The sequence below is a fragment of the Panthera tigris genome, chromosome C1, assembly GCF_018350195.1.
Source record: "Panthera tigris isolate Pti1 chromosome C1, P.tigris_Pti1_mat1.1, whole genome shotgun sequence".
Taxonomy (NCBI): Eukaryota; Metazoa; Chordata; class Mammalia; order Carnivora; family Felidae; genus Panthera; species Panthera tigris.
Window position 1 is genome coordinate 160,854,915 of NC_056667.1, and position 16,820 is coordinate 160,871,734.

General features: G+C 39.2%; 1 protein-coding gene across 1 annotated transcript in view; it reads right to left on the reverse strand.

Annotated features, from left to right (window-relative positions):
* Nucleotides 1-14,502: 14,502 nt before the first annotated feature.
* Nucleotides 14,503-16,820, reverse strand: part of SP3 (Sp3 transcription factor) — a 59,162-nt gene continuing 56,844 nt past the window's right edge. Inside the window, exon 7 of the mRNA XM_042994719.1 lies at nucleotides 14,503-16,264. Within this exon, the coding sequence (XP_042850653.1) occupies nucleotides 15,948-16,264 (317 nt within the window). The 3' untranslated portion in view covers nucleotides 14,503-15,947. The remainder of the gene's footprint in view (nucleotides 16,265-16,820) is intronic.

Genomic DNA, 16,820 nt, shown 5'->3' on the forward strand with positions numbered 1-16,820 from the left:
CAATTTTCCATCACGGTGAAACATTTGCTAAGTACTGACAAACACAATTTGCACATCTCCAAATGGAGCTAATTTTGACATGATAAAATAAAATAAGATTACTGCGTATTTAGGCTTCATAATGACCCATTTGGTTTCACAAAATAATTCAAAGGGAGGTAGGGGAAATCCACCAATTACTAACTGTCAAAAACATATTAAGAGGCATCATGGCCAGTGTAAAGTTATTAAGTTAATCAACGGAAACTTCTGTTCTCCCCCCAGCCAATCTTCTGTTCAATATTGACTCTCTTGACAGTATCCTTTAATGCCTAGGAACTGCTTTAATAATCTTGAAACAGGAAAAAATAATTAGCATGTATTTGTAACAAAAGGTGTATAGACATTGATGCTGTAATTATAGATCATAATAGAGGATATAACTCAACGTCCTAAAAGACAGCTTGCCTGAACACACGTAGGAGATGATTTGGGGATGTGTGCAGGGATGGTGCAGTTGGGTACTTGGAAAATAATTTAGGCGGCAAGCAATGTGGTCTGCTTACCCAAACCACAGAGCGAATGTAATTAAAAGGGGGAATGGAAAATATTGTGGGTTTGTCCCCAAAAAATTGGGCAGGGACTTTTTCTGACTATAATCTTCTCTTGTTACAAACGTCAGCAGAAGGAAGTAGTGATGTGAAGAACATGAAACAATGGCAGATCTGTCCAGGCTATTCCTCTTAACTGCTTGGTATGCAGACAAACAGTGAGGAAGACAGAGGGAAGTCTGGATAGTAAGGCTGGTAAATTTAGATACTTCATCCCCTTTGATAAAAACTCTGTACCAGTCCCCTTTAGTCTTCTGCTGAATTCAATTGCAAGAAAAAGAAACAAAGAGAAAGGAGATAGAGAAACTCGGGGTTAACATGAAAAGAGAAAGACCTGCTCAAACAAAAACATGGCTCACTTCTTCTGTCTTTTCTGCTACCACCAGGTTCCTGTAAAACTATTAGAGAAGCTCTACAATAGAGTACCAGGGAAGGCACCATGTTCTCTCTCATACAGTATTTATTTATACTTTATTCTACTTGGAATTTCTTTCTTCAGGAAGTTCAGATTTTACTTGAGGCTTTCCCATAGCACAATGTCTTGAAGAAAAGAACTAGGTCAGCGTAACTGGGTTGGATGTTACGATCTGACACCACCAGTGTCGGGCTTGAGACCAGAGGCATCGGTCATTTTTCTTTCGTTAAAGTCAGGTTCCCCGAGGGGAGGTAGTGAGCTGGGGGAAGAGCATGAGAATCAAGAGAGGACCCTGGTGCCAGGAGCTGGGGAGATGGGCTAGGCTCCAGCTGAGGGAGCCAGACAGTGAGTTGATTATACATACAGATGTGCAGAGCAGTTCTTTGCTTTGAGCGCAGAATGCCTCTTGCCATCAATTTATTTCTCCCTGGGATGGAAATTGAGACTAATCCAGTCTCCATCTTACTCAGTGGGTCCCATCTCCTCTCCCAACGGACACTTTGCACCCTCCCGTGGTGCGGCAAAGATACAATAGGAACATCTCAGATGGAAGGACCAGAATGCAGGGTCCACTTAATCATCAGGCACAGTAGGCACAGTACCTAGGCTCATAATACATTTAGGGGTCCATGCAGATGTTTTTAATTTGTTTTAAAATCAGGAGAATAATGAATCCAGCAATCATGCTCCTAGGTGTATACCCCCTAAAGTTGAAACAGGCATTCGAATATTTACACGTGAATATTCATCGACGCCAGTAGAAAGGTTAAACAACCGAATTCCCACCAGTGGACGAAGGGATGACCAAAATGTGATCTATCCATACAACGATGCAATACTATTCGGTCGTGAAAATATTCAGTCACGTAACTGATAATGTTCCATTGTGGATGAACCTCCAAGATGTGGCGTTAAGTGAAAGAAGCCAGATACAAAAGGCGACATGCCGTAGAATTCCACTTACATGAAATATCCAGAAGAGGTAAATCCATGGAGACAGAAAGCAGATTAGAGGTTCTCAAGGGATTGGGTGAAGGAGGTTATGGAGAGTAACTGCTTAATAGGTACAGGGTTTCTTTTCCAGGTAGCGCTTTGGAACTAGACAGAGGTGGTGGTTGTACAACATTGTCACGAAATTAAATGCCGTTGCATCGTACATCTTAAAATAGTTCATTGTATGTTATGTGAATGTTATCTTGATAGAAAAAAGAAAGAAATGAATCCAACCTGGATCATATTTACCTTTGTACCAAGGTTATCATAAAATACAAACTTGTAGAAAATTCGTGAAGGGGCCCCCAACGCAAAAGTGCCTGCAGCATACCGAAGCCATAATGCAGCCTTGACAGAATGCACAAAGCCCAGGCGCAAGCCAGAAGGAACATGAACTATCTGAGGAAGTGAGAGAAGCCACAGTGGCTGGAGCACAGCAAATGAGGGACAGACTCCTTGAGGAAGATGGTCAAGTCAGCAGGGGATCAACCATGGGAAAGACTCAGGATGCTATTGGAAGTGCCAATAAAGAGTTTTAAGGAGACTGGTTTTTTTTTTTTTTTTTTTTTTTTTTAATCCCTCTGGGCTGCTATTTTGGAGAGTAGACTAGTAGGGAGTCAAGAAGGGTGGTTACTTTGGTGGAGTCCAAATAAGAGGATATTGCCATAATGTGGATTAAGACAAAAAAATAATGGCTGCTGGCAGGAGAGGTGTAGAGAGACGCATGGCTTTGGAACATTTGAATTTAAAAAAAAATTTTTTTTTTAAGTTTATTTATTTTTGAGACAGAGAGAGACAGAGCATGAACGGGGGAGGGTCAGAGAGAGAGGGAGACGCAGAATCAGAAGCAGGCTCCAGGCTCCAGGCTCTGAGCCATCAGCCCAGAGCCTGACGTGGGGCTCGAACTCACAGACCGCAAGATCGTGACCTGAGCTGAAGTCGGACGCTTAACCGACTGAGCCACCCAGGCGCCCTGGAACATTTGAAATATCAACAGGACCAATATGGGGGATGAGAAGGAGAAGGTGGTCAAGGCTCATTTTCGCTTTTCTGGCATGAGCATCTAGATGCATATGATGATGCTATTCATTAAGAAAGAAGCCACCTGGGTGGCTCAGTCAGTTAAGCGTCCGACTTCGGCTCGGGTCATGATCTTGCAGTTCACGGGTTCGATCCCCATGTTGGGCTCTGTGCTGACAGCTCAGAGCCTGGAGCCTGCTTCGGATTCTGTGTCTCCCTCTCTCTCTGCCCTACCCCTGCTCACGCTCTATCTCTCTCTCTCAAAAATAAATTAACACATTAAAAAAATTAAAAAAAAAAAAAGATAGATACTGATGGTCCAGGATTAGGGGCAGACATTCAGAAATTGTGTTTTGAACATATAAATTTTGAAGTACCTGTGAAACTTTCAACAGGGAGGACAAAAGGGTAGTTCAGTATCTTGGGTGCAATTCAAGTGGGGAGCAGAGTAGGGACAGAAAACTTGGTGACTGTCCATGTCCAGAGTAAAAGGAAACCCCCAGAATGAATGAGATCAAAATGAGGAGAGTAAGAGTGCAAAATGAGGAGAGAATTCAACTCAGATCAGGACTTGAGAAAACCCAACATTTAAGTGTCAGAAGAAAAGCTAGGAAAGGAGATGAGTGGAAAGAAGTAGAAGGAAACTCAGGAGGGCCATGGATGTCAAGGAAAGATACTGTTTCAAGAAGAGGAAGACACACAACTGACCCCAACACTTTTGAGGTCAAGCAGAATGTGAATGTTTAAATGTTACATGGTTATGCTGTGGAGGTCATTATCGACCTTTTCGAAAGCTTGTTGTTAGTGGATGGGACAGAAACCAGACGAGAGTAAATTGAGAAGAGGGTGGGAGAGGGGCATCTGGGTGGCTCAGTTGGTTGAGCATCCGATTTCAGCTCAGGTCACGATCTCATGGTTCATGAGTTCAAGCCCTGCATTGGGCTCTGCACTGACAGTGCAGAGCCTGCTTGGGATTCTCTCTGTCTCTCTGTCTCTCAAAATAAATAAACTTAAGGAAACTTTTTTAAATAAGAGGGTAGGAGAAGAGGGGGTGGACAGAATGTGGAACAGCTCTTTCAAGAAGTTGTGAAGCTGGAGGAGCAGGTGATCGTGAGACAAGCCAAAGCCCGACTTCGCTCACCCTCACTGCCCATTTGGCAAGAGGGGAATGAAGGCACAGCAGAGACTGCTAATTCTTAGAGACCAGGGACGAGCATCAGAGGCCCTTCTGCAGCTGGAGGCTTGACTGCCCAACAACTTGACAGGGGCCGCACCACGACCCTGCTAATTTTGTGACTTTGCAAAGGACAGCGTTCTCCGCCCTTTCAGAGCAAAACCACAGAGAAACTGAAGTTTGGCAGCTTTCTCGCCAGCAGCTCTCAAGTTGTGGGGGGAAATCCTCAAGAACACGAAGGCATGATCACAGTGGGTCCGAGTCCAGAATGCCATCTTCAAATAATATTAAGACTCTGTACAAACAGCAAGCCAGAGGGCAAGTCGGGGAGGGGCAGAGGGAGAGAGAATGTTAATCAGGCTCCAGACCCAGCACACAGCCCGACACGGGGCTTGATCTCACAGCCTTGGGATCGTGACCTGAGGTAAAATCAGGAGTTGGATGCTCAGCCGACTGAGCCAACCAGGCGTCCCCCGAACACATTGTTAGGAGGACACCCAGCGCCAGTGCTGAAGACGGAGCCCCGCCCCAAGATCCCCTTGCACGTTCCTCCTCACTGTTCACTTCCTTCCACCGCGCCTCTCCGCCCTGTGTCGTTAGTTTAAATTCTGGGACACAAGAAACATCAATACTGTCCCTTCATCCTTTGCCAACCGCAGAAGGAACCAGCCCAGCAGAGAGAGGCCCAGATGATACAAGCCTCCTGGTTCTGGGTGGTTTACACCTACTGGCCCTGCCGATGTATAGCATCAGGCAAATGATGCTTTCACAGGGCAGAATGTTACTTTTTCCTTCCTCAAGAACTGTGATTAGAGAGTTGGCTGTGTGCGTATGTTGCTGCCTTAGAGTCTCTAGTTTCTGTTTCAGGGTTGACTACTGTCTCCAGTGTTCGGGTAGATTCAAGAAGACTTGAACCAGAAAGACAGACCCCCACAAGCAACTTTTCTGGGTTTTTTTCCCCACCCTGAATGTGGCCTATCAAGTAAGCTTTGAGGTTCACACTAGAGCCTGAGCAAGTAAGTCTCTATGTTCTTTCTTTGAACATCATAAAATGTTTATTAGGTGTCCTCATGCATATAACCCTGTGCCAAGCAGACAGAGGGCCTACACTCTGGCTCTTACATACTTGAGGTACGATGTTCCAGATGTCGCATCTGTGGACACTTAGCAGGGTTATGCTGGAGCTCCTGGTGGGTAATGTTTAAGGGGGAAAAAAAAGCTAGCCCTCCCCTAACTTTGAAATAAAGGGAATATGTTGTTATAATGTTAAAGAGTACAGGAAACTAGATTAACAAGATAGAATTTTTTTTTTTTTTTTTTTGAAGTCAGAAAGGCAATTGTAGTTAGAATGTCATCAGCCTATTCACCTTCAGGACAAAAACTACGAATTGATCATCTTTTTATCCCAAGTGCCAAGCTCATGGCACAAGGATCCAATGTGAGAAAGAAAAGTAAATGATAGTCAGAAACAGGGCAGAGATGTCTGTTACCAGCATTTCAGGTTAATACTAAGCTGCCAATGCAGTAAGATAGATTTTTTTTTCTTAAAAATGTTTGTTGTGGTTTTTTTTTTGAGAGAGAGAGAGAGAGAGAGAGTGTATGAGCGCAAGTGGGGGGAGGGGCAGAGAGAGAGAATCCCAAGCAGGCTCCGCACAGTCAGCACAGAGCCCGACGTGGGACTCGAACTCACAAACCATGAGATCATGACCTGAGCAGAAGCCAAGAGTCAGCTGCTTAACTGACTGAGCCACCAAGGCACCCTGCAGTAAGATATTTTTAAAAGTAGAGGTATCAGAATTGGAAATGAAGAGACAAAACTTTTCTTATTTGAGGACTACATGACTGTCTCCATAAAAATGTTATAAAATCTATAGGCAAACTATTAGACCTAGCAAGAGAATTATGTAGGATTGTTAGACAGAAACAGTTTATAGAAATCAATAGCAAGTATATAGATCAGTAGTGACTAATTTACTCATTTAACTTAAAAAAAAAAAAGTGGGGGGTGCCTGGGTGGCTCAGTTGGTTAAGCAGCCAACTTCGGCTCAGGTCATGATCTCGCAGTCTGTGAGTTCGAGCCCCGCGTCGGGCTCTGTGCTGACAGCCTGGAGCCTGTTTCAGATTCTGTGTCTCCCTCTCTCTGACCCTCCCCCGTTCATGCTCTGTCTCTGTCTCAAAAATAAATAAACGTTAAAAAAAAAATTAAAAAAAAAAAGTTATTCCTATAGCAAAAGAACAAAAAACCAAAAAACAACCAAAGAAACAACATAGAAAAAAATGTAAAAAGATGTGTAAGACCTTTCAAAGAGAAGATCGTATATAAAAAGAACATTAAAATAGACTTGAATAAGGGAAGATACAGAATGTCCATGGATAGGAAGATAACATTCTTCCTCCAAACTAACATATACACTCAATATACTTCCAATAGAATCCTAACATGATTTTTCAGTGGTACTTGACAGTTTAATCTTAAGCTCACAGAAAAAGCTAGGGACCAAAACAGTCAAACTATTTTGAAGGACAGGTTAGAGGTGAGCAGAGGCTTGCCCTACCAGATAGCAAGATGTGGAAGCTAGGGCACCTACGTGGCTCAGTAGGTGGAGCGTCCGACTCTTGACCTTGGCTCAGGTGATGATCCCAGGGTCGTGGGATCAAGCCCTGCATCAGGCTCTGCACTGAGCATGAAGTCTGGTTAAAATTCTCTCTCCCTCTGTCCCTCTCTCCCGCTTGTGCTCTCTCTCTCTAAAAAACAACAAAAAAAAGATATTAAAGCCATGGTATGGTTGTATGGTGCTCACACAGGGAAGACAGAAAGGACTGGAGGAATAGAGCTACATAAAAATGGAAACTTGATAAATGACAGAAGTAGCATTACAATCAGTGGGGGAAAGTTGGGCCATTCAATAATGTGCCAAGAAGACATCCATATGAAAATAGTAGAGACTTCACACCTAAATGAATAACTTCAAATTGGACTAACAAGCTAAACCGAAAAACAAAATGGTAAAATTTTTATAACACCAGAGAATTTCCTTAGAAAGACAGAATAGCTGCACCTCATAGATTCAATAAAACTCTCACAAAACGGCAACCTATATACACAAAACACCATAATGCTAGGAAGAAAAGCCCCATGTTGGAAAAAGATATTATTAGCCCATTGATCTCTAAAATAATATGTATCTGGAATTTATTATGTTTAATTTTTTTTGTGTTTACTTATTTTTGAGACAGAGAGAAACAGAGCATGAGAGGGAGAGGTGCAGAGAGCAAGGGAGAGGCAGAATCCCAAGAGGCTCCAGGCTCTGAGCTGTCAGCACGGAGCCCGACGTGGGGCTTGAACCCACGAACCATGAGGTCACGACCTGAGCTGAAGTCAGATGCTTAACCAACTGAGCCACCCAGGTGCCCAAGAATGTAAAAATCAATGCAAAAATGCAAATAATTAAAAAAGCAAAAGGGCAAAGGATTCGAATAGCTAATTCCCTTCAGAGGAAACATGGATTATAAACTTAATGAAATAGGCTCAACCGCACCAGAATAAAGGGAAATGAGAATCAAACTCATGAGTTATTTCACATCCATCATGTGGGAATATATGGTAATTCTGGGGGTCTGCAAGAGAGGGTTTCCCCAATGTGAAGCTGGCTTATGCAGCTGGCAGGCTGGTCAAAAGGACTACGTGAGTTGGAGTGGGTGTGGGGATGCCGGGAAGAACTGGAGAACAGAGCAGACAAGAGGCCACGGTGCCGTAGCAGCCTATATCCCAGCCCCTGGATGAAGGGCACCACGGAAGGCAGTCAGCTGGGCTTGAGCCTTCTTTACAATATTCCATCCAAGAGGGTGGTCTCCTGTGTAGAAGCCTCAACAGTGAGAGGCTAGGGGGAGTAGCACACCAGGGCAGGGGCTGAATTGCCAGTTAAAGGGTGGAACCAGTAAGAAAAGCACGCATTGTTTGTTACTCTTGTCCAATGCTCGCTTATGCCTGCTGATATCCATGTCTTTATATACACGTGGCTTAGGTTTTCCGATGCCTGTTTAACTTTTTACCCTTACTTGTTTTTCTCCCAGATGAACTGTAAACCATTTTGTCAAATTCCAAAATGAAATTGCATTGCTTTTCATTGGAAAAAATATCTGCCAAGGCCAGCAGTTAGACAGTATGGGAACATGTGAACGCCTATACACTGCTGGTAGGACTGTGATTTGGTATGAACCCAGTGCAGATCAACTTGGCAATACTTAACAAACTTGAAGAATATCCTGTTGGCCAGTGACCGAAGTTCACGATACATACCTCAAACACTCACACAAGTGCACAAGGAAACATGTCAAGTATTTCATTGCAGCATTGTTTATAAGCGAAAAATTTTAAGTAACTGAAACATGCGTCGACAAGAAAATGGAGAAATTGTGATATACTCAATGAACTACAGCGTTTTTAAATGAATGCTTTAGAGAAACATGTATTTACATGGATACATCTCAACAACATGAATGAGAAAAACAAGTTCCATAAGGTTAATCTACACTATGATACCATTTATATAAAGTTTCAAAAACATGAAGACAATCCTATATATGCATATATATAATAAGCATGTAACACAGTTCATGGTATCATTCCGATAAACAAAATTGAGAGCAGCAGGTACCTCTGTGGGTAAAGGGAAAGGAATGGAATGAGACAGGGCTGCATAGATTTCACTGTAGCCAGAACTTTTTAAAAAGAAGCAAATGTGTGTAAAATATAAGATTGTAAAAGCTGGATGGTGGATACACGGGTATTCACTATAGTGTTTTCTATATTTTTTTCTGTATGTTTAAATGCTTCATAATAAAAAGGCACAATACAAATAATAGCAATTTTGTTAATGTTTGCTGATAGACAGCTAGCTAGATGAAAGCGAATAAACACATTAATACATGATGGGGATAACTGTTTCCAAATGTAGGAAGAATATTGATTCCTCCAAGGCTTATATTTACTTAATTCTTAGCTATGTATCAGGCACTGTGAGAAATGGTTTACATGCATTAACTTATTTAATCTCCTCCATCCCCCTTATGGAGATAATGCTCCTCCTATTATCATTTCACAGATTGGAAAACTGAGGCTGGGAATGGAATGTAGAGTCCAAGGTCACATAGCTAGTAAGCAGCAGAGCCAGGACATAAACCCATATGTGTCTAAGTCTGAAATCTAGGCACTGTGTCTACTGTGAAAAGTTTCACCTTTATTAAACGAGTCAAGATGAAAAGCCACAGAAATTTACCAAGAGCACAAATGGGAAAGATGCAATTTACTGAAGATTTTTAAAGAATCAGGGTGTAAGGAGGACTAAGTAATTGGCTACACACAATTAAAAGTGAGGCCCAAACCAAACCTGTGTGCATAATGAAAATATGAAGGGAAGAACATATAGCATGAGAGATTAACTACAAAGCTAACATTGGCAAGAAAGCCAATATCCCTTAACCCCAAAAACACAGACAGCCCTTTGATAAGAGTCCTCAAACAGTAGATGGACTTTTCAGGCCTTTTAATCAGTTCCCTTGGGTACATTTCACTGGCCCTTCAAGGCTCACCCTTTCTGACTCACTCAGGCTCTAAACTAAGTTCTCCCTCATCTAAACCCGACTCATCTGGCACTGATGATGGTTTTTTTGTGGTACTTTCTACAGGACCAAGTCATCAACTAATTCAGACCACTTACGTTATGCAAGAAGGAATTGTATCTTATGTTTTAGTTGGCATTATTTGATAACAAGTAACAGCCTCCCAGACGTTAAGAACTAAAGGTGGAAGGCGAGGAACCTCTGTAAGGTTTTAAGGGTATCTTACTGAACCCAAGAGCCCGAAACGTAGACAGGCACAAAACATTGGAACAAAAACTGCGGTTACCAGCAATCAAGGCAGCTGTTCTCGTCATCTTTTTATTCTGGGATTGTACAGTCTTGTCTTTTATTCTTTCTGCTTCACATCCATGTCCCAAATGCAACCTCCCAAGACATCGGTTTCCCTGTTCTAAATTCGCAAATCACCTACTTGGCTCCAATTTGACCAGATGTCCACTCCTTGTCCAATCATCTAAACAACTCCTCCCTGAAGGTGGCAGAAGTAATCCTCAGAAAATAGGTCAAAAGTTGGGCAGCAATCCTAGAAATTATCTGCTACAACATTTCATTTCTGTTGTCTATTAATTGGATGCTTAGACTTTTCTTGGAGAAAATAGGCCGAATTTCTTTGATGGCCTTTTCCAACTTAAGGTTGGAGCCACTGAATGCTAAATTCAATCAAAATGAATCTAAAGATTCTCTGGTTGGTTCCTAGAAATGTTAAAATACGATAGAATTCTACATCAGGTTGTAATTTCCTTAAGATGACACTTTCTGTGCTTCATTCTTTATTTCCATCCTTTCTGACGGGGCAGTCACTTCCCTGACATTGTCCACCAGCAATTTAGATTCTATAGTTCTCTTTTCATATTTTTTTTTCCATTAAAAAAAAAAAAAAACTCCCTCTTTCTGAAGAAGAAAAATCAATGCATGAACTACAAACAATGGAAACCCCCAAGTACTGTCCCCTTCACCACAGAAAAATGTCTTCAGATGTGGAAGGAGAAAAAATTATGAGTTGCTGCTCTAAGCCAGAGGCACTATGATAAATGCTTACATTTTAATCCTCACAACAATCGTATGAGGGATACCATTGTTATCCCCTTTTTGTGGATGATGAAAATTAGGTTTTTTTTTTTTTAATTTTTTTCAACGTTTTTTATTTATTTTTGGACAGAGAGAGACAGAGCATGAACGGGGGAGGGGCAGAGAGAGAGGGAGACACAGAATCGGAAACAGGCTCCAGGCTCCGAGCCATCAGCCCAGAGCCTGACGCGGGGCTCGAACTCACGGACCGCGAGATCGTGACCTGGCTGAAGTCGGATGCTTAACCGACTGCGCCACCCAGTAGCCCCGAAAATTAGGTTTTAAGAAGGTAAGAAACCTATCTGTTCTCACATATCAAGTAGGTAGCTTAATACGGATTTATAAAAGAAAGAAAGGAATTAAAACCTGGGGAGTGGGGAAAGACTGAAGGAAACCGAGACCTCTCATTCGGCACCCTTTTAATACCGAAAAACTGCATTTAAATATATAATGAAGAAATGATTAAGAATCATGTTACTTAACAGCATATGCAGTTCCTTAAAAATTTCAAATCCAGGGGCACCTGGGTGGCTCAGTTGGTTAAGCGTCTTTACTCTTGGTTTCAGCTCAGGTCACGATCTCATGGTTTGTGGGTTTGAGCCCTGCATCGGTTTCGATGTGCAGAACTTGCTTGGGATTTTCTCTCTCTGCCCCTCCTCTGCTTGTGCTCTCTCTCAAAATAAACTTAAAAAAAAAAAAAATTTTCAACTCCAGCTTAGAGGTCACTTAAATTTTTATAGTTAATATTTACTAATATAAAAATGTACCCATTTTATGAGAAACTTCAACAATTTTCTCATTCCTTACTCAGCATCTGCCTCCTTTATTCTCTTTACCATCAAATTTAACAGAATAGCTATGCTTGTCTCCATAGCCTCTTCTCCTGTGCTTTCAACCAGTCTTTTACCCAATACTCTCACCAACTGCTTAAAAAGATCAGCAGGCAACTCCTTATTGCCAAAACCAACGGTCTTTTCCTGCTTTGCATCCAACTTAACCTCTCTACTACATTTTATGTTCATCACCATCATGACACCATCTATGGTTTCTGACAACCTCCCTGATGACTCCTCTTTCTCCCAATTCCTTAAGTCTGACCATTTTCCAAGGGTTCAGGCTTTAGCTCAAACAGATCCCCATGCAGTGTTCAAACATCTTGGATTTAAATGAGAGCTCTTGCATTTTTCTCTAAGACCCAGGATCCAAAAAGATTAGGAACCACTGGTAAAAATTAAATTCTGAACGCCTCTGCAATCTGACCACCTCCTCCAGCTCTTCCACTCCATTCGTCACAAATCCTCGTCATGTGTAACAAATCACACTGTGCCTTTCCTGACGCCATTTCCTCTGCCTTTCCCCAGATCTCTCCATGCAGAATTCTCCCTCCTCTACATTTCTGGAGCACGTTGCATCCGCTGCTGGTATATATTTATCACAATATATACAAATCTATCCAAAAGACCAAAATCAGTATCTTTGGGTCTTCAACACTTTAGAGAAGGTGATTTCACTTAAAATATCAACCAATTCATTTTGTGCTCAGTATCAGACAAAAGACTTGCTACTCATTTATGGCAAAAAGTTTTAAACATAGTATTTGGTGAACCAAATAGCTCTTTTACATTAAAAACATTCTTACCAACTTAATTAAAACTAAAAACCAAACGGTTACTAATAGGGTTAAAGCCAAATGCTATTAGTAATAATAACCACAAATTTCAAGCAATATTGAATACAAGATTTTTAATAAAACAAAAATTTTGAGATCAAAGATGCTTGCTCTATTTAAGTGATTCTAACCCAGGAGTGTTTATCAGAACCACTTACGGAGCTATTACAAAATACATATATAGTCTCCATCCCCAGAAATGTAGATTTAGGTAAAAAATGCAGCAAGACCTGTGGACGTTTTAAAATGCTCCCAGCATTTTCTGATGCAATACTGGCTAAAAATGATTTTGTATGAAGTATGTTTGACATGCCTTCAACTTATGAGTACACGTATTTTTACTATTTAAGTATTTCCACTATTTTGAAGTATCTTAAGCATTTTCACTATTTTGCCCAATGTTACTTACAGGGCACCTGACTTTTGCAACGTATTCCTTTAAAGCTTTATGTGCTTTTTGGTTAATTGCATTACTTCTCAAAGTCATTAAGTCTCAAAATACAGAAAATAAAATTTTCTTGTGATATTTTAAGTTGAGGTATACAGAGTACAGACATCTACCCGACTAGGTGACTACGTTCTGATAGTTCTGATAAAGAGGAATTATTTGCATGTAAATATACTGAATATGCACCCTCTAGGCCTTCACGAAAATAAAGCAATTGATGAAATACCTACTAAAGAGTATACTTGCACTAAGAAATATACTCTTACACAATACTAAGATTCTAGAACTAGAAAAAAATAGATCAATATATTCAGCACTTTTAAATACAAAAATAGAAATATTTGAAATGACCTAGGCTGAGGCTGAACACTGACTCTTTTGCTAGGTAAAGAGCCACAGCTCACGGACATATTCCTAGTGGGCACTCTTTAAAATCTAAAAGTGTAAATAATTTTTAGGACTACTTAACGTTCTTCATTGTATTCATGCTCCAAGAACTGATAAAATATGCTTGGAAACTCATGGATCAAAAGCACTCTATAAACTTACTGTAAAATTTCAATATTATTTAAAAACATCTCTACTATCACACTCTAGAAAGATTTTTAATCCCCTGACTTAATAGGTATTTTGCTCAAGTGAGCAACCTTCTCACATAATCCTTTTCACACATCTTCAGTAATAAAAAAACTTCTAAAAATTAACTGGAGTTTAAAGATTCAAATTATGATCCTTGTAACTTCAAAATAATTGTACATTCCATTAATTTCTATAATTCAAGTAATAATGCCTATTTCACATCACAAGCTTAAGTCTCACATTTAGGAAAGAAAACTCTGCCTGTGTTTCTGTGTATCTAGAGTTGTCCTATGCATTCAAAGATATTATTGACAGTGTCAGACTGGGCCTGGAAAACAATGGAAATCTTAATCTTCACCCCCACTGGAAACACGTGGAAAGTAACTGGATTTTTCATTTAAAAATATCCAAAATACAGTCATATTGTTAACTTTTCCTTTCCTTTTCACTCTGCCCTTATCATGATTAGACCTACACAAACTCAAAACATAACTTTTTCAACTAACTCGTGCCACGGTTACCAAAGTATGTCTTATGTTATCATTTTCAAGAATCTTCATGTAAACTCACATTTTTAATGAATCAAAATATTCTGCACTGCTTTAACTGCGGAAATAAAAACAAGGTTTGCAAAATGGGATTATTACAATTAATGTGAATCAATGTGGACTTAGAATTAAAAGATTTTTTTTTCAAAAGTTTTATTTAATGAGCTCATTTTCAGGAGAAAATCAGTCATCTGCTAGTGCCTCTACTCCTCCCTTTTCAAGTAAATATCCCTTCTCCCAATAATTTCAGTGTCTGAGATCAAGAATCTGTGAAAAAAGGTGAAGAAAAATGAACCATACAGATTTTTCTTACCCCATACCACTGCAAATATTTTAAATGCATAGGAATACAACAAACTCAAAAGAAAAAAAATAGTGTTTTATTAACTACCACACTGTTATAATACACTTTAAACGTACAATAAGGTAGCCTTTAAGTTTGAGGTGGTCTTAAGAATAACAAATGAACAGAATTCCAAATTTTGAAATAGGTGAACTGCTGCAGTTATAGGTATACATTTAGGAAAATTGTATAGCTCTTACAAGACCAGCAATGAAACTTTATTTTGTACATTTTTTAATAATTGAAAATATAAACAATAATTAAAAAATAAAAAGAAAATACAGCATAATAAAAAACATACATTTCTCAATTAAATGTACTGGATACATATAAATTTTAAGGGAAGAAGCAAAAAAGGAAAATGGTTGATATTTAAGTGCAGACTGACTACCTAGACAAAAAAAAAAAAAAAAAAAAGACTTAAAAAAATATCATAAACCTCTAGTTTTCTATGACTAATATCCATATGGTTGGAGTATCGTCACTATGGAAGTGATTTTATGTTTGCATATGTTATACTTTACTGGTAATTTACATGATGGCTTTTAAGGCCCTGGCAGACATATGGTTTTTGGAAACAAGATTGGATTAAAAAAAAAAAAAAAAAAAAAATCACTGCTAAGACGCAATACACCTTATTTTTTTTGGTCCTCCAATATTCAAGAAAAGGGATAATTCACTTTAACATTTTCTTACCACCCAAATGCCTCAACCTATACATTTTAAACTTTTTTTTTTAAACATTGGTTATATTGCCCAACTTCGTTATTGAAAGAATATTAACAAGACATTATTTTGGCAAATTAAATCTTAAACATGGCTTTTCAACAGGATTTTAAAAGGGACTATCCCTAGAGTTCCATGTTAAAATGTAGTTTTCAAAATCTTACAAGAGTAATGCTTAAAATATTGTACATAGTTAACCTAATTAAAATAATTAGCTTCAAAATGACAAATTGATAAGCTAAGTAAAGCCTACACTATGTAACATTTGCTTGGAAACTTGATTTGTCAGTTATGCATAATAAAAATTCCAGTCATCAAGAAAATTACAAAAATTTTTTTATCATAACATGATTTCTTTCACCCACCAACTTTTTTTTTATCTTACAATAGATAAATACCAACATGTTCTCATTTTTACACTAAACCACACAGGATTGATGCATTTGGTTAGACTACCATTCGCATTGTTAAATTCAATTTTCTCTTTATATAACTTGGTAAAATTTCATTTCTTCTAGATTCCAAAAGTACCTACAAAACCCATGCAATTTTACCATTTTTAATATACTATGGAATATCATACAAAGTAAGGCATTTCAGTGTCATGTATAACCAAGTTACTGTCAATCCAAAAATTTTTGCACATCAATAAAAAGATATCTAAGAACTTAGGAACAATATTCTTCTCACTACTGTATAAAAATAACCACAATGAATAAGTATTTGTGTAATATTTACTCCATTGTCTCGTTTCCAGAAACTGTGACAAGCTGTAAAGGTATTTCAGTGTTGGTAAGGATATCCTGATTGCTGGTGGTGGAAGTATTAACAGTTCCTATCCCTGAAACAGAACCTTGTTGAATATTTGCAAGGATAAGTGTTGTTCCTCCTGCAGTAATCAAAGCATCGTCTCGTGCAGCTTCCACAGATGCCAGCACTGTACTGCTAGAGTGAATACCTTTTTTATTCTGATGTGTTTTAATATGTTTGGCAAGGTGGTCACTTCTCATAAAGCGTTTTGAACATTCTGGACAAACAAATTTCTTCTCACCTGTTAAAAAGAAATTAGGTTACTTAGTTTTTTAAATTCAACATGAATAGACTGATCATCTGCTGAGAAAGAAAATAAGCCAACACTGACAGAGACAGGAAGCAGAGTTCAGTTCCATTAAAAGCGTATTCGTTTCGTGAGCTGTCCTTGCAAGATTTCTCACATAGAGTACTCTTCCCTCAAAATAAATCTGTCCTCTTTACTTCTGAATGAAAAGTGATTTTCGAACTTATAGACTGATATTTGGATACGACTTGAATACCTCAGCTATGCCAATAGTTTGTTTTGAAACATCTGTTAGAAGACACCGTACAGCTAAAAAATGACCATCTGCAAAGAGCACACTGTTTTAAGCTATATTTAAGGTATTATTAGCATGTCATATCCACGATACTAAACCTTTTAAATGTGAATTCAAGGAACTACACAGGGTACTTAAGATTAAAGCAAAAACATAGCCTGTGCTCCAATAAGACTGATAATCCCAGGAATAATGGAGATGGCTAGCTGATGTGATTTTAGCTGGAATAGTCAAGAGCAAGCCTGATATACCATC